At 39.2% G+C, this 20,047-nt stretch overlaps 1 protein-coding gene across 1 annotated transcript; it reads right to left on the bottom strand.

Annotated features, from left to right (window-relative positions):
* Positions 1-1,861: 1,861 nt before the first annotated feature.
* On the bottom strand, positions 1,862-19,536 carry KRT79 (keratin 79). The gene is made up of 9 exons (XM_003772578.2): positions 18,968-19,536; positions 13,392-13,609; positions 12,514-12,574; positions 12,318-12,413; positions 7,216-7,380; positions 6,754-6,879; positions 6,077-6,297; positions 3,657-3,691; positions 1,862-2,802 (listed from the first exon to the last, which is right to left on the bottom strand). The coding sequence occupies exons 1-9, from the start codon at positions 19,439-19,441 to the stop codon at positions 2,591-2,593; spliced, it is 1,608 nt and encodes a 535-aa protein (XP_003772626.1). The 5' UTR covers positions 19,442-19,536; the 3' UTR covers positions 1,862-2,590.
* Positions 19,537-20,047: the final 511 nt, after the last annotated feature.

Below are 20,047 nucleotides of genomic sequence, written 5' to 3'. Positions count from 1 at the left end.
TTCCTTTGTAGCAAGATAAATGTGGAAATGTGTTTAAAAGAAGTACACGTTTAACCTATATTTGGATTACTTTCTATCTAGAGAGGGAGAAAGTAGGGAAGGAGAAAGAAAAATATGAAACTCAAGATTTTGTAAGGGTGAATGTTGAAAACTATCTTTGCATGTATTGGGGGGAGAGGGAAATTGCCCCAAGTGCCACAGATCATAATATCAGAGGCAAAATTTGAACTTGGTTCCTCTGACTTCAGAATTAATCATCTTTCCACAGTACAAAGCTGCTTAAAAAACCAACCAGTCACACAAATCCAACTAGCACTTCAAAACTCTCAATGCTCATGAAAAACTGAGACTTTGCTGATAAGCTGCTTCAAATTTCATCACCTCCTAACATTTCTCCTGGGACCTCACAGAGATCCTGGCTTTGATATCATATGTATTGACAGTTGGAGTAGGACTAAGAAGGATAAGCTCAAGGAAGCATGCCCTTCAAGAAGTGCTGCTAAAACATCCATGAGATATATTACTTGGCATTCATCCTTAGAGTGACATGACAGTCATTCACAAGATATGTGTAAGTAAATGTTTAACAACCTTCTCTGTCTTTAAAAAAAAAAAGCATGCAGTCACTTTACAAGTGCTTTCTCAATGAGGTGGGGGTTGAGAATAAGGGATAAAATTTAAAACTCAAAATTTTTAAAACAAATGTGAAAAAAATTATTTTAAATGTAACTAGGGAAAATAAGAATATTAAATAATTTTTTAAATGTAGTTTAATCCTGAATGGATGCCCATCAATTGGGGAATGGCTGATTTAAGTTATGGTATATGAATGTAATGGAATATTATTGTTCTATAAGAAACAATCAGCAGGATGATCTCAGAAGGGCCTGGAGAGACTTACAGGCCTGATGTTAAGTGAGGTAAGTAGAACCAAGAACAATATTATGTGATGATCAACTGTGATAGACTTGGATATTTTCAGCAATGAGCAGATTCAAAACAATTACAAGAGACTTGTGATGGAGAGAGCCATCTTCATTCAAAGAAAGAACTGTGGGGACTGAATGTGAATCACAATATAGTATTTTCACCTTTTGTTGTTGTTTGTTTGCTTTTTTCTTTTTTTACTTTTTTTCCTTTTTGATCTGATTTTTCTTGTGCAGCATGTAGAACTACATTTAGAAGAACTGCACATGTTTAAGCTGTATTGGATTACTTGCTGTCAAGGGGAGAGGTGTGGGGAGAAGGGAGGGAGAAAAATTTGGAACACAAGGTTTTGCAAGGATGAATCCTGAAAACTATATTTTAAAAATAAAAAGCTATTATTAAAAAATAAAGTAAAAATGAAGAGAAAAAATAAAATATAGATATTTTCTTTCCCCCAAAAAAAGTAGTTTAATCTGCATTATTAACATTTTCCCCATCACTTTCCTAAATCTAGATAATCAACACTACAATAAGTTGAGCCTTGATTTATAGTGATTTGCCTATTTCATGTTGAAAACTTAACAATTGCCTCTCAAGCTAGTCTGAGATACCTCCAGTACATCCCAAATAGAGTACCTCTCTATCCCTTGGAATTGGGACCTCAAACCAAAAATCACACCTGGGGAAAATAGGACACCTGTCTTTCAGCAGAGGAGACAGGCTACTGATTGGAGGGGTAAGGAAGGGGAGGAGGACACACCAACCCATCACTTCCTATTTTGACTTTTCTAGGTGTTGAAAACTAAACATGAACTCAATCTGCCCCATCTTCAATGTCTTCAGCCACTTCTACTCTTATTTCCTCTCTATTACCAAGGAATCAATTGACTTGATTCAAGCTTAGGTCAATAAGATAGACAATAATGAGACAATGAGAGACATAGTTGCTGTTTATTGAGATGCATCAAAGGCAACATAAAGGGGGTGGGGGGAAGAACGATTAAAGGATGGATCTGGGAGATACTTGGGTTTGGCTTTGTTTGGGTTGGAAGCAGAACAGATGATTTCCCCCTCTCCTTATACCTGATGCTTTATGATCAAATTGTGTATGTCACCAGTACATTAACCAAAAAACTCAGCATGCATAGGTAGGGAGAATGAGGTAAACTGGGGCTGCTTTGAGAATTCAACTGAAATTAACCCCCCACTAATCATAGAATCTAATACTGAAAGGGACTTCAGAGGACATCCAATACAATCTTTTCATTTTACAAAATAGGAAACTGAAGAAATTCTAAAAGGCTTATGTATCCTGCCCAAGATTACAGAGCAAAACTAAAATTTAAACCCAAGTTTTCAAATCCAAATCCCATGGTCTTTCCACTATACCAGCCAGCCCAATTCAACTTTCTTATCCTGAGAGGCTCAATACTTCTTCCATTAGCTGTGCCAAAATAAAATGCAAAATGAAATGCAAATGACATCATATGCAAACATATGTAAATGTGATTTTCCTGGTTATTTGGGGCTCCTGAATGGGGAGTTCTGTAAAGGTCTAAATGATTGGGCATGAGGGAAGAAAGAAAGATTCAGGGTGGGAAAGTAGAAAAGAAAAGCTTGCAAGAAACAATGGCCAGCAACAGCTTGACTTGTCACAGGATGGTTAATACCTCCTGCTGGATGACTTGACTGTGGTACTTGTGACCTTCTTCAAAATGGAGGTTCCCCCAGTGCTAGGACCTGCCTTGACATAAGATCCATAGCTCCCCTTCACTCCTCCACCACTGTTGCCCATGGACAACCCACCCCCGAAGCTGCCACTGCCGATCACCTGACTGCCTCCACCACACATAGTGGTAGAGCTTCCCGTCACAGCTGCAAAAAAAAGAGGAAGAGTTAGGACATTAACCAGGAAGGTTAATTTTTTAAAAGTCACACTAAGTGAAAAAGGCAGGAGGATCTCACAGAAATCATCTGGAGAATTCAAAAGAAATTAGGCAGTGAACTAAACAGAAAGTAGGCAGATTTTGACAAGGAAATTCTCTCTGTCTTTAGAATTGCATATATAGTTCCATTGGTCACATTTCAGAAGGGACACTGATAAATTGGAAGAAGTCCAGAGGATGGTGTCCATCACAGTAAGAAGTATCAAGACCATGTCTTACAAGAAATGTTTCAATGAACTAGAGGGTTTAACGGAGGGGAAAAAATTAGCAGGAACACAACAGCAACTTTCAAGTATTTAGAGGATGGTCCCATGAAAGGAGAATTCAACTTGTATTGCCAGATTCTGAAGACCCAATAGGCAGAGTTACAAGAGGCCAGATTTAAGTTTAGTGTAAGGAAAAACTTCCTAACAAAGGGAATTGTCCATGAATGAAATGGCTAGCCTCGGGAAGTAGTGAGCTCCCCATTACTGTAGGTCTTTGAACAGAAGTGCTTCAGGTAGAATTTGGTGCCCTCCAACTCTTAAGATTCCAGATTGCAAGGAATTCTATCTAAAGAGAGGAAAATCTGAGATTGTATGTTGACAGATGCTAATCTTTTCTGGGGGTGATGGGGAGGAGCAGAGATGAAGGGGAAAAGCCTTGGGAATGGGGACATGGGGGGAAAACTAAGTAACAGAATAAGACTAGATCCATATCCAAATTCTGCCTGTCAGACTAGTTTGTTTTTCTCAAAGGGCAGGAGTGGAATTAAGGACAGAAGAATTCATGGAGGATACTTACAAATGCTAATAGCATTGGGACACTCTCCAGACATTCTGTAGAAGAAAAGATGAGAACAGGTTTAGCAGGTCCAAGAGCTGCCAGTTCAAAGGTCCAAAAGAAAATTCATCCCCTTTTCCCCATTCCCTGGAAGCTCTGTCTAGTGGCCAGACCTTTCTATCTCCCAGGTCAATGGAGGGGCAATGATTCTCAGTAGAGGACCAGTCATATTGATTGCCTTTATGTTGTTATTATACAAAATGGCAAAAAGTCTAAGAATCCCTTCTCTCTTTGGCTTTGGGTTATGCTTTTATCCTTTTGCGGAACAAAAACAAAATTGTGCTTTTTGGAGACATAATGTTCTGAGGTCTATCCCACATGACTTCTAAAACTAAGACAAGGATGAAGTGAATACGGAGCAGTCAGTACAGAGCTGCCTTCTTACTGGCTTTTAGCACAATGCCTGAAGCACAGTAGCTGCTTAATAAATGTTTATTGACTAACTATTTGAATCACACTTTCTAGAGAAATAGGGGAGGGGATTGTGTTGGTTGCAAACTCATTTGTGGGAAGTAGAGCCTCAGGAGATCTTCCCCCATTGAGTTAAGCTACCAGCCAGACCTTTAGATCAACAGAGGAGCTGATCAAATCAGCCAGAGAATTAAGTAAACACAAGAAAGGAAAATGTCAACAGAGCCATGTTCAACAATGGTAATTATCTCCTGGATGAGTCAGTTAGCCTGATGTTTCAATAGTTTAAGGAACTATGATGTCTTTCTCTGGTGTGGATACTCCCACTATAAATGCAGGTTACAGTGTCTAGATGCCTTAGTAAACAGTTAAATGAGATTCCATGGCCAAAAATAATCTTTGCTTGGTGTCCCACCTTCTGAGGACAAAGCCTCTCTCAATTTAGCTTGGATGGTTTCCTCCCGACCAACATAATCATTTATCATTTGGCCCCTATCCCAAACTCCCCCAGTTTGATAGAAATTAAGAAGGGCTTATTTAGACTTAAGGAACTCAAGAGTTCTCAAAATGAGGCACTGAAGCTGCAAACAGAGTTGACTTTATCAATCATCAATCAACAAGCATTTGTTTAATACGTAGTATTTAAATGCTGCCTAGCTACCTCATTTTACATTAACCGTCTCAGTGGTTCTCAAAGTGTGGTCTAGAGAATCCTGGGGACCCTTTTAGAGGGTCTACAAATTCAAAAATAGTTTTTATTTCCAATATGGTAAATGTCTATAAATATAATCCAAATAAACAAAAACACTTTGGAGAGATCCTCAATAATTTTTAATAGGATAAAGATACTGAAAACAAAAGTTTGAGAACCAGTGGCTCTCTGGTCCTCGCCTCTCTGATCCTATATACAGTCCTAGGAAATGGGGATATATTTCAGACTGAAACAACATATTTACTCCATGAGGATAAGGATGGCCACTTTCATTTTCTTTATTTTGGAGGGAGAAGTAATCAGAGTTAAGTAACTTGTCCAAGGTCACATAGCTAGGAAGTGTCTGAGGCTGGATTGGAATTTAAGTCCTCTAGCTCCTGGACCTGATCTCTCTCTATTGTGCTACCTAGTTTCCCCTGTCACTTTCATTCTCTCTCTCACTTTTTTTTAAATCCCTAGTTCATGGAACAGAATAAAATGAGTCAATCATTCTAAATCATACCCCATCCCAAACTTTCCACTTCTGTGCATAAGAACATTTAAATGAGTCAATGTTGAGAATCCATATGCTTGGGTATTCTCCCTTGACCTCCTTCCTCCTGCTCACTTCTTATAGGGTTTCAATCTTCCTTGGCCACCACTTAATAGACCCAACTAAGAAGGAACTGGAAAGGTCACCATTTTCTTCCTCCTATTAAGGCTTAAACAAATGAATGTCTCCCTCAGGGTCATACCACTTTCCCTCAGCTGGATTCAGAAAACTAAGGGCTTTGAAATACTGACCCTCATCATGGGTCCAGTCACAACTTAACAAAATTTTACATAAAAGTATCATTTCATATTTGGGGTTTCTTTTGTTTGGAAACAGGAGGAAGTAAAAAAAAAACTAGCTTCATTGGCACTTATAATAGCTGCAAGATAAAATAAATCTAAAAAAACATAGTGTCTACCAACACTATTTAGCTCCACATTTCCCACATCAGATCAGAATTCTATTACAAAAATAATTGTCAAGAGCTTCAATTATATTTTATGTGTTCAATTATGTCATATATTATCTATTCAATATTGATATATTATATAATCAATTATCTCATTCATAATATATTCAATTATTTCCTATGTTTCCTATGTTATGTTGAATATATTTCACATATTCAATTATTTCCTATGTACATATTTGATTATTTCACCTATATTGCATATATCACATGTGTCCCTTATTTCAACCTCCAGCCATCACGGCCAGCCTGGTTACCTGCTCTCCTCACTCTCCAGCAATTTCTTGTAGGTAGCGATCTCCAAATCCAAGGCCAATTTGATGTTCATCAGCTCCTGGTAATCCCTCAGAAGCTTGGTCAGCTCCTCCTTGCTGTGGTGAAGGGCCTTTTCCAGGTCTCCCAGTTTCTTCTGGGCATCTTTGACAGCCATCTCCCCCCGCTGCTCCGAGTCAGCGATAGCTGTCTCCAGCTGCTGGCACTGGAGAAAGGGAAATGTATAGAGAACACTTTCCAGCATCACCGTCTTTAAATTCTCACCTCCAGATTCAGCCCAAAATAATCAGAGAAGAGGGAAAAGCAAATGTTGTCTGTCTCATGTGGTGTGAGCTCCCCATTACTGGAAGTATTCAAGCAAAGGCTGTCTCACCATTTCTGGACTGGCATGTACTTGCCTCTTCCAGATGGACCCAGCTTTTTTTCAAAGAACTCACCATTTGCTCCCCTTCAGTGTGCTCTTTTTCAAACTAAACAACCCTGAGGTTCATATTACAGATCCAGGATAGTTTACAAGTATTACGAGCACATTCCCAATCCAATAGTAGAGTAATAAGTGTCAGGCCCTTTTTCATGAAGATGTCCCCAGCTACTGTGGATGGCAGTGGACATAGCTCTGGGACCACCCCTTCCCCAACCTCCTGACCGAGGTTGTCCCCACCTGCTTCTTCACTGAGTCAATCTCCCCCTGCAGTCTCTGCACGACTCGGGTGAGCTCAGCAATTTCATTCTTGGTGTCTCGAAGGTGGTCCCCATGCTTCCCAGCTGTCACCTGGAGCTCTTCATACTAGTAGTCCAAATTGTGGTAGACCCACAGACAGTTACATAGACAACAAACCTAGATAGCCCACATGCCCAGAAGAGATCCAAGTGGTCAAAAGGCCATATCCGTTTTGTGGGACCCCCTCAAGGAACTTGCTTGAGAATTAACCTCTCTTTTTGATCATTTTTTCCAGGCAGAATACGCATAGAAAGTTGGAAAATAGAATAGTCCCTGCCTTCAATTAATTCATGAGTGTCCAGTCACTCTGAATGGGGCTCTTATTTCCAGTCTAACCCTTAGTTTGGGGAATCAGCCTTAGTCTTCCCCCTTGCCTTGAGCCAAAAACTTGCACTCACTCACCTTGGTCTGGTACCATGATTCTGCCTCTGCTCGACTCCTTCTGGCAATCTCCTCATACTGGCTTTTGACCTCAGCAATAATGCTGTCCAGATCCAGGCTTCGATTGTTATCCATGGACAGGACAACATTGGTATCAGAAACTTGAGTTTGGGTCCCTTCCCGCTCCTATAGGGACAAATGAAGCTACTATTTGGATCCCTTCAACCTTCCCGCCTTCATCTCCTTAGGTCAAAATGGGCAGCAGGAGACCTATATTCTTCTAGGTTCATAGGTTCCAAAAATGAGAAGATTCTCATTTTACAGAAGAGAAAAACAAGTCCTGGAGTAGGTGACATAATTTGCTCAGCATCACAAAGTTAGTCAGATTTCTAGAACTTAATGTCTAAGATTGGAGAAAGATGACCTTAGTTTGAATTCTAACTCATCTATGTTTTAACTATAATCTTAGATAAGCCACTTAAACTTATAGGGGTTCAGTTTCTTCATCTATAAAATGAGGGAGTTGGACTACATAGTTCCTTCCAGATCTCAATCAATAATCTCTGCTGCCACATCCTATCTTATCAGTTGCTCATTATATTCATATATGTTTTATCTCCCCAAGTAGATTCTAGATTCCCTGAAAGCTTGAAAAACTTCTTACCTTTCCTCATATTCAGATTAATTATAATTAATATTAATAAATCCCAAGTATTAAAAAAACTAAAAATCTAAAAATTTCTTGAAAATAACTAATTGTGTGATCATATGATTAGTCAGTGACTTATGGTGATTATGAAATAAAGAACAGAAAAAAGAATTAAGACAACTCTAAGATACCACTACACACCTGTCAGATTGGCTAAGATGACAGGAAAAAATAATGATGATTGTTGGAGGGGATGTGGGAAAACTGGGACATTGATTCATTGTTGGTGGAGTTGTGAACGAATCCAACCATTTTGGAGAGAAGTTTGGAACTATGCTCAAAAAGTTATCAAACTGTGCATACCCTTTGATCCAGCAGTGTTACTACTGGGATTATATCCCAAAGAGATTATAAAGAAGGGAAAGGGACCTGTATGTGCACGAATGTTTGTGGCAGCCCTTTTGTAGTGGCTAGAAACTGGAAACTGAATGGATGTCCATCAGTTGGAGAATGGCTGAATAAATTGTGGTATATGAAAATTATGGAATATTACTGTTCTGTAAGAAATGACCAACAGGATGATTTCAGAAAGGCCTGGAGAGACTTACACGAACTGATGCTAAGTGAAATGAGCAGGACCAGGAGATCATTATATACTTCAACAACAATACTAGATGATGACCAGTCCTGATGGATCAGGCCATCCTCAGCAACGAGATCAACCAAATCATTTCTAATGGAGCAGTAATGAACTGAACTAGCTATACCCAGAAAAAGAACTCTGGGAGATGACTAAAAACCATTACATTGAATTCCCAGCCCCTATATTTATGCACACCTGCATCTTTGATTTCCTTCACAAGCTAATTGTACAATAATTCAGAGTCTGATTCTTTTTGTACAGCAAAATAATGTTTTGGTCATGTATACTTATTGTGTATCTAAGTTATATTTTAATATATTTAACATCTACTGGTCATCCTGCCATTTAGGGGAGGGGGTGGGGGGGGGTAAGAGGTGAAAAATTGGAACAAGAGGTTTGGCAATTGTTAATGCTGTAAAGTTACCCATGTATATATCCTGTAAATTAAAGGCTATTAAATAAAAAATAAAATAAAATAAAATAAATGAAAAAAAAAAAAAAAAGAACAGAAAAAAGACTAGAGATGGACAAATATCCCAGACTTCAAAGAAGGAAAAGTCAATCCCAAAAACTCCAGATTCATAATTGCAACATCATTGTTTTGAAAAATTCTAGAACAAATGATTGAGGCTGATAATTTGTGAAAACTTGGAAATAGAAGTAATATTCACTGGAAACCAGGTAGAGTTCACTAAGAAAAAAAAAATGCAGACTAAAAAGGGAGGAACTTGTAAAACAATTAATGTAGTAACAACAATCATATAAATATTGGATAACTCATAATTCCAACCAATAGTTGATGAATACATTCTGCTTGAGAAGTGATGGGCTAAATATCCAGAATTAGGCAAATCAATTTTGGACGTGACCAAAGTTAGAATTTGTTATGTTTGATTATGGATGCATATTAGTTACAAGAGTTGTTTTTGTTTTTCCTCAGTGAAAGGGGACAGGGTGGAGTATAGAAAATAAATGTTTGTTAATTGAAAACAATAAAAAAATTTTAAGCTGAGCTAACATAACTTCATTTTTGTTTTTGTTTATATTTTGTTTTGTTTTGTTTTGCTAGGGTTACTAGATTGATAGAATTCAGAAACATATTTTATCTTGATTTCTGCAAGTCATATAACATTTTCTTCTGTTTTCTTTGTAGATAAGGCAGAAAAGCATGGATAATTATGCTAAGAGTTAGGTAGGTGAAGAACTAAATTCACAGAGTATTGACTAATCAATGCCAACCTAGAAGAAACACTGTAATGGTGTCACAAGATTCTGGTTTGGACCTGGTTCTTTTTCATGTTTTTTTTTCAACAGACTTGGATTTAAAAGAAGGCTGCCAACCTTCTGGAATGTTTGACTCACCCAAAAAGGGGAGGAACAGAGACAGAGCTACCAAATGAAGGAGAAAAGATGATCCCTAAATAGGATAAAATTGGTATTGGGTCCAACATGATTCATAAAGCAATGTGCATTAAACATAAATAAATTAACTTTTTTAAAAGATAAAAGTACATTTTTTGCATTTGTTTCGTAGGTGTCATTCAAATCTATTATATAGGTTTAATCCTTTCTATTCTTATTCAATATTCTTTAAAGTTTTAAAATTTTTAACCTTTAAAAAATTCAATAAAAGGGAGGTCCCTCATTTTAGATTCAAGCATTTCATGTGAAAAAGATCTATGAATTGACCACAAGCTCAATATGAGCAAATGCAGCTGCTGAAGAAAGAGATATTCAAGGTGGGGGTGGGGGAGGAAAGGGGGTAGAGGTGAAAGAGAGGAAGGGAAAGAAAGAAAAGTAGGGGGAGGAGAGTAGAGGAAAGAGATGGGGAAAGAAAAAAGTGGAAGAGGGAAAAAAGAGGAAGGGATAAAAGAAAGAAAAAAGAAGAAGAGAGAAGGAAGAAGAAAGAGAGGAGAAAGAAGAAGAAAAAAGAAGGAGGAGAAGGAGGAGTAGAAGGAGGAGGAGAAAGGGGAGGAGAAAGAGGAGGAGGAGGAAGAGGAGGAGGAGGAGAAGGAGGAGGAGGAAGAGGAGGAGGAGGGAGAGGAGGAGGAGGAGGAGGAGGAGGAGGAGGAGGAAGAGGAGGAGGAGGAGGAGGAGAAGGAAATACAGGGAGAGAGAAAAAGAGGAGAGAATGAGAGAAGAATAGGGGAAGGGAGAGAAAGATATGGAGAGAGGAGCGGGAAAGAGACAAAGAGAGGGAAAGAGAGAGAGAGCTAATGCAATACGAGTTTCACTGAAAGGACCATCCAGGTAAGAGGAGTGAATGGTTACACTATGCTATCAGTGTCATACTGAGAAAAATTTACAATTTTTAGTGCATTCAGGAGAGTGCATTATTCTGAAAAATAAAAAACTTGAGAATGATACTATAGCACTCTTCAAATACTCTAAAAGTCATCTAGCAGAACAAATTTAGTATGTATTTAGTTCCAGAGAGCAAAACTAATACCAAGAGATGAAAGCTATAGTTTCAACTCACCTATAAGGAAAAACTTATCTAACAACTTCAGTGGCTTAGCAATAGACCATGAAATGCATCATGGTGGCTTTGCAAACAGAAGTCTTGAGTTTGACCCTTCCTACCAGCATGACCTTGGGCAAGACTGGGACTCAGTTTCCTCATCTTTAAAATGAGAGAATTGGACTAGACGACATTCTAGACTTAAATCTATAATCCTAATGGCCTCTGCAACTCTTTCCAGCTCTAACTTTATAGTCTTGTGATCTCCATGACTAAAAGAATTAGAGCAAAGTTTAGTTAGAGAGAGAGAGAGAGAGAGAGAGAGAGAGAGAGAGAGAGAGACCCATTTGTACAAAAATATTTATAGTAGCTCTTTCTATGATAGCAAAGAATTAAAAACTGAGATGTCCATCAATTGGAGAATAGTTGAACGAACTGTGGTACATGATTATGATGGAATGTTATTGTGCTATAAGTACTTAAGAGGGGAATGGTTTCAGAAAAATCTGGGAAGACTTACATGAACTAATGCAAAGTGAAGTGAAAAAAGCAGAGAAGAAACAGAGATAGTAATACTGTGCTATTCTCAGTAATACAGATTCAAGACAATTCCAAAAGATTCATAATGAAAAATATTCTCCTCCTACAGAAAGAACTGATGGAGTCTAAATGTAGATCAAACTATTTGGGTTTGAGGGAATATGGATTGTGGGGGCCTGTGTTTTTCTTCACACTATAACTAATACGGAAATATATTTTGCATTACTTTACATGCTTAATCTAATTCAAATTGCTTGCTCTCTCAGGGAGCGGGGATGGAAAGAAGGAAAAAGAATTTAAAACTCAAAATTTTAAGAATATAAAAAATTGTTTTAACATGAAGTTGGTGGAAAAAAATACATCTTTTTTAAAGTTCAGATGACAACCTAGAGGGATTCCTACATGTAGTTGAGAAGGGGGTGGTATGTGTATGGATTCCAAAACTGTTAAGATTGCTTTCAACTCTTTAGAGTATATGATTCTATGATCTCATGTCAAATCTCAAGTTTTCATTCTAAGCTTCTCTTCTCTGACTCCCAAATGAATTCTCTAATTTCAGATAGGCTATAAATTTCTATTTTTAGTCTATGTTTCCCCTTTCCCTCTCATCCAAAATATTCTGGACCCTATTTGTTTTCTGTATTCTCCTTTTACCCTGTTACAAATTAATTAGGATGAACCATAGGTAAGAGTTAGGTCAAGGCCCATTCTTTTCCTATGAAGGTCCAGTTGGAACTGGTTGAGTCAATCCAGAACAGAATATATTTAGAAACTTTTCAATAATGCATGCAGAATGTTGCCCAAATGTCATACTCCCTGGGTCGTCTTACCGCATCAAAGAAATTCATAAGGAAGTCCATATTCTCCCTCAGGATGAAGACATTGGCCTTGAGATTCTCCCTAACTGAGTAATCATGATCAACTTCCTAATGGCAAGAAAGAATAACATTAAGGGACAAAGTTTCTGGAAGCCAACATCCCATTAGGAGATATTCTGAACACCATAGAAATGCCTGCTCTACTCACCTTCTTGAGAACAACATACTCATTCTCTGCTTCTGTTCGCTTGTGGATTTCTTCTTCAAATCTGTGACAAAATGCAACCTAAATTCAGGCTTGATCTTGTGCCTCATTCTCTTTGAGGACCCACTAGGTGAGCCAGAATCCTGAAGACCCTCTCCCCAGACAATCTTCACTATCACCCAAAAGGAGAAGCAATTTCCTGCTAAGTGGTGAATTATATGGAAGTATTACATTTATTCGTATATTCCCTCCTTTGGAGATCAGATACTTTAGCATACAAATTAGGTAAAATGGGTACTATATTGGAATAATAAAGTTTAAACAATTAAAATTTGCTAACAGCTCATCCTCCAAACTATTTGAAGAATAATTATTAAACCAATGGAAAAGGGATAATCCTCAAAACAGAGATTGTGGCTTTTGTAAGAGATCTGTCTCTCTAAAGAACTCCTTTTCAGAATCCTAATAATATCTGTGGAAATACATAAAAACAAGTCAATGCAAATCAATAAGCATTTCTTAGGAACTTAAAAAAGGTACTAGTCATTTGAGATATAAAAGAAAAGCAGGAGAAGGAGGAAGAAATGTCAGCTATTGTAGAAAGGGCTCCTTGTATGAAGAAAAAACATTTTCAAAACTATGAATAAATGAAAACATAAAGGAAATATAGAGAGTTGTTATTCAAAGATCAATGGTGTCTGTGTCTGAGAGCAAAGGGGAGGAGGGAAGGAATTATATTTATGCTTTTCCAGAGACAAAAGAGACTATAGTGTCCTGATCCCCTAGATATTCTGTCCTTGATTTGTCTTTCTAAAGATGCTCCATCCCAACCCTACCCTTCCACCTCCAAATTGGCCCCACCCCTTTCCTCCTCCCCTCACCTGTCTTTGAAGTTATCCACCTGGTCTTGCACATTACTCAGTTCAGTTTTCATCTTCTCCTTCTCATTATTGAGCATATCCAGGTATCTCATAAGTTTGTTGATATGTGATTCCAACAATGGCTCCAAATTCTCAGGACTCTTGGTATTCTGGCCCTGCTCCTGAAGCAAGGCCCACTTGGTCTCCAACACTTTGTTCTGCTGCTCCAAAAACCGTACCTGGAGTTATGGAATCACAGTACACTTAAACCTTTCACATTCCCTGGATTGGGACGTGGTACCCCCCTTCCACAATCTGAAAAATTCACATAAAATTTTTTGGCTTTCCCCTTGTACCAGAGAAGAAGTCTGAATTATTATGGTATTAAAAGATAAAATGTATTGTTATTATACAATATTATATGTTTTATGCATTTCTGAATTTCTAAACTTTTTCTGCATCATCTGCTGGCCTTTGAGAGCAAAACTCTCAAAAACTCCTATTTAATGTCTTATGCCAACCTACTTTGTGGGTTTTGTGTGGACTTTGAAATGAACTTACAGGAAGATGACCAGTTATCGGCCATAACCAAAGACCATTCTGTTTATATAGATTGTTGTTTCTGTTTTTGTCCTTCATTCTCAAAGAAGACCCTGATATCAAGGAGGTGACACCATGACATACAAATGAATTAGATTTAAGGGAGAGAGAAGTAAGGTCACCTGTCTCACTTCTCCCTCCAGAGACATCTGGGTCCAATGACTAGATATAAATTAAGACAACTGTAAATGGCCCTGGATGCAGTGGGAGATCTTGGCCTTTTTAAGCTTAAGATCTTCAACATGTATCTCTTTGACTGAGAGCACCCCATTCAGTGATTAAAGCTAGGTAGCAATTGAGGCAAAGAATCTCTTCTTTAACTTAATCAAAAAAAGAAAAAAATCTAAATAAATAAATCTGGGAGGGAAAAGACTCTCAACTTTTCTGGCCAAAGAAGAAATGATTGCTATTTGCATTCAATCTGAATCAATCAGGATCCAAAAATGAGCAAATGTGTGATGGAAGGATGGAACTCTTTATAAGCTTCCACTATCTAACCTTCCAACCTCAGAGATCTTGATTAGCACATCTTTAGACAGATCTGGGTTATGGTCTGCCAGGTGGATTCCACCTGGTTCCTCCTTGATCCCTCCCTCTGATCTATCACTCCTCCCTGATTCCTCCCCTTACTGCCTTTGCTTCCCTGAGACCTCAAAGCTGTGCACCCTGAAATGTAAATTGCTCAATCATTTATGACTCTGCACTGTAATTGTTTTAACATGTGAAGCTATTTTCATGTAAAGAAAATAGCACCCCTTTGTAATCTGTGATAGATGCCTGACTTGATTTCTTCAGGTTGATTGAACTGTAACCAAATCTCTATTATACTATTTTTATAATATTCTTTACAATTATGATTTCTCAAATTTATTGCTCTCCTAAATCTGTTTCATATTTACCACTCTCTTCATTTTGTCTGTAACCTCTTTTCCTAAATAAAGGCATCCTCTCCCTTAGAGACTCTTGACTCCAGTGAGATTGCTCTAGTTGAAGCTCCTACAAGAAATTCTCTAATTGCTCAGGCAAAATTGAGCACCATTTGAAAGACTTCACAAAGGATAGAAGCGTCCAATTCTCAATCAAGGACCTATATGAAATATATGTGTATTTCAAACTAGAAATTGCTATTCTGACCCCATCAAAACCATGATAGGAAAAGTTGTGATGTGGAAGGGATAACTCTATTGAGAGAATCAACTATGATCCATTTTCCAAAGACTAAAACAGAGGCCCAGGAAATGCAGTGACAGCCAAGATCACACAGCTAGGAAATCCAGTTTCTTTGCTCTCAATTCCAATGCTCTTTCCATTTGCCACATGAAGAAAGAAAGGGCTTGAGCTCTTATACTCAGCAGTGGGAAGAGACCTAAGCTTCCCTATTCCCCTGCCCCATCTCATTATAGAGATCTGTCTATATAACCTGATCTAGCAGTAACCACAGCAATTCATATTTACATGGCACTTGAAGTTTACCCATCAGAGGCACGTATTATGAGTATGGTTATCAATAGTTTTCACATGAGGAAACTGAGGCTCATGAACATTATATGACTTGCCCAGAATCACACAATTAATAAACAAGACTCAGATCCACATTTATATTGAATACCTACCATGATCTTCCCTACTATGATCCAACAGAAGCAGTTTACACTTGAGACTAGAGGAAGAGTTAGAATTTTTTTCTGATGGGAGACCCTAATGTGCTTTCCTGGAAACTATTCTGGAAGGCTTGTTGATTGAGAGTTGGACACTTCTCTCTCCTTTGTGAGTCATTCAAATGGTGCCCAGTTCTGCCGAAGAAATTGGAGGATTTCTTGTATGAGCTTCGACTAGAGTAATCTCACTGGAGTCAAGAGTCACTAAGGGAGAGGGTAAGAAAGACTTGCTTCATGATTTCACCTTTCTTCTCTACCCTGAGGCCACCACCTGTACAGAACCATAAAATCTCTCCTGATGATAGGCAAAGAAAGCCAAGGAGGTATTGGGCCACTAGCTGTGGAACAGCATCATGTCAGTCTCGGCACCTATCATGAGGCAAGGGAGAAGGCGCAGAGAGAGAAATGCCAGTTGACCAGAGGAATAACCAAAAATCCCCAGTGACCTCAGAGGCATTGTGCTACAAATAGAAGCATATATTATATAATTATATAATATGTAGAATATATATATTAATATAATATAATATATATAATAGCCCCCAATCAGGAAAATTGAGCTCACTGAATAGCTACTCACTTGACCTCTCTGAGACTTAGTTTCCCCATCAGTAAAATGACTACAATACTTCCTGCCCTATCTGTCCTTATTTCCAAGATTAGAAAAGATAATGATGTGAAAATACCAAAGTATCATATAAATAATGACAGCTGACCTTCAGACTCACAAAGTCCTTTCTTTATGGCAACCCTGGAAGGGAGTTAACAGAAATATTATTGTTCCCATTTTACAGTTGTAGAAACTGAGGCACAGAGTGGTGAAGGAGCTAGCCCAAGTAGCAAAATGTCTGGGTATAAAATCTGTATCTCCCAATCCTAGGCCTAGACCTCTTTCCTTCCATATGATATCAACAGCATCTCAGATGAGGCTGGTGACCCAGCACTTGAGAGAGATGTGACTGGGGGAGGTGAGAGAGAAGGCAGTTCCAAGGTTTGGAAGGCAGAGATAGAATGGTGAACAAGAACACAGAGTAATTCCATCCCCTTCTCTTTATTAATGATTATATCCCAAGACCAGATGGAATGGGGAAGGAAAAGAAATGAGAGAATCTGGAGGTGAGACAAGCCTTTCTCTGGTCTTCCATCTGGTGCTCTCATGATTGTTCTTACTGTCCCTTGGAAACCCTTCTGAAAAACAAGACAAGGGTCCCAAACCCCCAACTTTGGTGAGAATCTAAAACCTTCCTGGGGCTAAGTGCCCCCATCTGCAAAATCGGGAGAGTTGGTAGAGATCTTACCCAACTAAAGTTGAGTTGGAGTCAGATCTCAGCCCTACTATTGACATGGCCATTGTATAGTCATGGGTTAATCAGTCACATTACATCTCCGGCTTCAGCTTCCTCATTTGCAAAATGTGCAGGTTGAACCAGGTGACCTGTGAGTTTATTTCCAATGCTAAATCCTTTGAAATGTAGTGTTGATAGTCCAGTGATGTGTCACCAGTGTAACAATAGGAATAATGAGAGTAGATAGAATATTGGACTTGGATTTGAGAAATCTCTGTTCAACCTCTAGTTCTGCCATTTACTGGAAGTGTAGTGTAATGCTTCCCCAAACATTTCCTAAACAATAAAAGAGTCATATGGAAATTATCATTCTGTAGATTAATGGAACATATATAACAAAAAAGAAAGTCCACATAACTATAATAAATTAAACAAGATTTCTCTGTTATTAAAGAATAATAGTATCTCCAAATACAAATCTTCAAAACTTAGAATCCCTTCCTAGGCAAAAAATTATTTCATCAATACCTCTGCCCCAGAGCATACTAAGCTTTCTATCCCCTGGAGGTTTCACCTTTTTCCTTGTCCCTGCTATTAAGCACCCAATTTAAAGTCATTCTAAGATTAGACAATCTTTCCCACTGCACTGTCTATCCTGGTACTATCCTGGCACTAATTCTATAACCATGCTAGAGCATTTGGTGATACCCTGCATCTAGACTGAAGGTTCTCTCCAGTTCAGTTCTACCCACTAATTTTCATTTCTTTACATTGAGCACAGTTACTATTTCCAGGGCTCTGTCAAGAGTAGGTAAATGGGAATACAGGAAAAATATTCCAAGCCTAGAATGCTTTGCCCTCTCACCTCTGCCTCCTGGTTTCCTTAGCTTCCTTCCAGACTCAACCTATTCCACCCCAAGCATCCACCTCTGCTTCAATACCTTCCTTTTGAGATTATCTATCCTTTATATTATATCTTATATAAATGTATATAAAGAGAAATATATATATTATATACATATACACTATATATAACGTATATACTATATATTTATGCATAATACATATACACAAATATGATAAATAGATATTAGGTATACATAGTTGTATACATATTATCTCCCCCATTAGAATGGACTTGAAAGCAAGAACCATGGTTTTGTCTTTCTTTATGTCTCCAAGTACAAAGGTACAGTGCCAGACACACACTTAATGCTTGTCAACTGACAGTTTAACCTAAAGAAGATGTGATCAATCACTAAAACTTTGGGGCATTGTTTTTCCATTTTTTAAATTAATTTTTAATTATGAATTCTCTTCAGTCCCTCCTCCACTCATTGAGAAGACAAGAAATAAGAAACCTATCATCCTTTGGAACATCACCTTTTCACAATAAAAATTTCACTGATGCTTCATTTTGGAAGGGACCTCTGAGGCCCCCTACTCTAAACTGGACTTGACCTTCTACATCAGCCTCCAGCAAGTAGTCATTCAACTTTTACCTGAAGACCTTTTAGGGAAGTCACCAACTGCTGGACAGTTCTAATTTAGATTTCCCAAGCTGAATTTTGCTTCTCTCCACTTCCCACCCATTGTTCTGAGTTCTGCTTTCTGAGACCAGGTGGAACAAGACCAATTAATGCCCCTTCCGAAATGTCAGCTCCTCAAAGATTTGAAGATAGTTGAAAGCTGCTCTGTGACCATCTAAACCTGACACTTGGAACATTCCCTCACAACAACCATGACTATTAGTGGAAATATTGTTACCATCTCCCTTTTACAGACGAGAAGACTGAGAAATAAAGCAATTTGCACTTCCAGGATTTGAATCCAAGAACTCCTGAATCAAATGTTCTTTCCCTAACTCCACAAAAGAGGTGACAACAGTTCTAGTCAATAGCAGTGGAATGAGACCCACAGGAAGAAGGCCCGGGTGGACCTGGGCTAGTGTAGGGGCCAGTCCCATTTCATATCTAGGACCTGCTTTCTAATAGGCTTAGACAAAATTCCACACATGATTCTCCACCCCTTCACCCCAGCCTCCCCAGCTCACCTTATCAATGAAAGAAGCAAACTTATTGTTGAGGGTCTTGATCTGCTCCCGCTCTTGTATCCTCACCCTCTGAATCTCAGGATCAATCTCCACATTAAGAGGAGTCAGCAAGCTTTGGTTGACAGTCACCTCCTGGATGCCCCCAGCAGGGCAGGAGGCCCCAAAGTTTGACCTCATGGTACCCAGACCTAAAAAGCTACCAGCTCCCCCAAAGGACCTCCCTTGGGATGCCCTCTGAACCACACTGCCAGAGATGCTCCTGTTAGCACCCAAATTATAGAGGCTGTGGCTGCTAAAGCTGGTCTTGGGGCCACCACAGGCAGCCCCCCCAAGCCTGCTTCCTCCCCTGGACATCGTCACGGAGCTGAAGCTGGTGTGGGTGCGAGCACCATCCATACCCCGGCTGCCAGAGGCTGAGCAAGAGCTGAAGCCCCCTTTGGTGCTATAGGTCTGGCGAGACATGGAGGCTTTCATGGATGCTGGGAAGGAAGGTGAGTATAGTTAGACTCAGGCTGAAAGGGTAGTGAAGATCCCAGGAGACAAGGAGATGGTCCTTTTATCTGCTCCCAGGAAAGGTGTCTCTCATGGCTCCCACAGACACTCCTGCCCCATTGCCCAAGGAGGAGGGAGAGGGAGGGGCAGCTGTGGGTCTGGGTATCCACCCCCATCCCCTACACCTCCCTCAGTGTTATCTCCTCTCCCGAGGAGGAGCCAGGATTAATCACTATCTGAGCTGGGGAGGACGCTTTTTCTCCCACCCCCACCTCCAACCGAACCCCTACACATTTCCTAACTTGGAATAAGACACCGAGTTCCCACTAGTTTCTCCTTTCCCTCCCCCAACACCCTGGTGACAGAGTTGGATTCCTGTGCCCCAGCCCAGACTACTGTCAATGGAGCTCTGTCTGTTCTGTGGGGTTTGTTCCACAACCCTGTTGTAAGCCCTAGGGCAGTGCAGGTGGTAAATTAAGTTGGGTAATGGAGCTGAAGAAGATTGGATGCCCGAGTCTGCTCCAGTCCCACCCTCCCAACACCCAAAGATTCTCTCTTCTCTCCAGTGAGATTCAGGGGAACCAGGAC

Source organism: Sarcophilus harrisii, chromosome 5 (genome assembly GCF_902635505.1).
Source record: "Sarcophilus harrisii chromosome 5, mSarHar1.11, whole genome shotgun sequence".
Lineage (NCBI taxonomy): Eukaryota > Metazoa > Chordata > Mammalia > Dasyuromorphia > Dasyuridae > Sarcophilus > Sarcophilus harrisii.
This window is presented reverse-complemented; position numbering and strand designations above follow the sequence as displayed.

What these genes read in the sequence shown, in the direction of transcription:
- KRT79 (XM_003772578.2), bottom strand. Translation starts at nt 19,441, where the DNA reads ATGAAAGCCTCCATGTCTCGCCAGACCTATAGCACCAAAGGGGGCTTC. An exon ending in AGTATGTTGTTCTCAAGAAG is followed by an intron (nt 12,414 to 12,513) that starts GTGAGTAGAGCA and finishes TCTTGCCATTAG; the next exon opens with GAAGTTGATCATGATTACTC. An exon ending in CTGGAGAGTGAGGAGAGCAG is followed by an intron (nt 3,692 to 6,076) that starts GTAACCAGGCTG and finishes TTTCTTCTACAG; the next exon opens with AATGTCTGGAGAGTGTCCCA.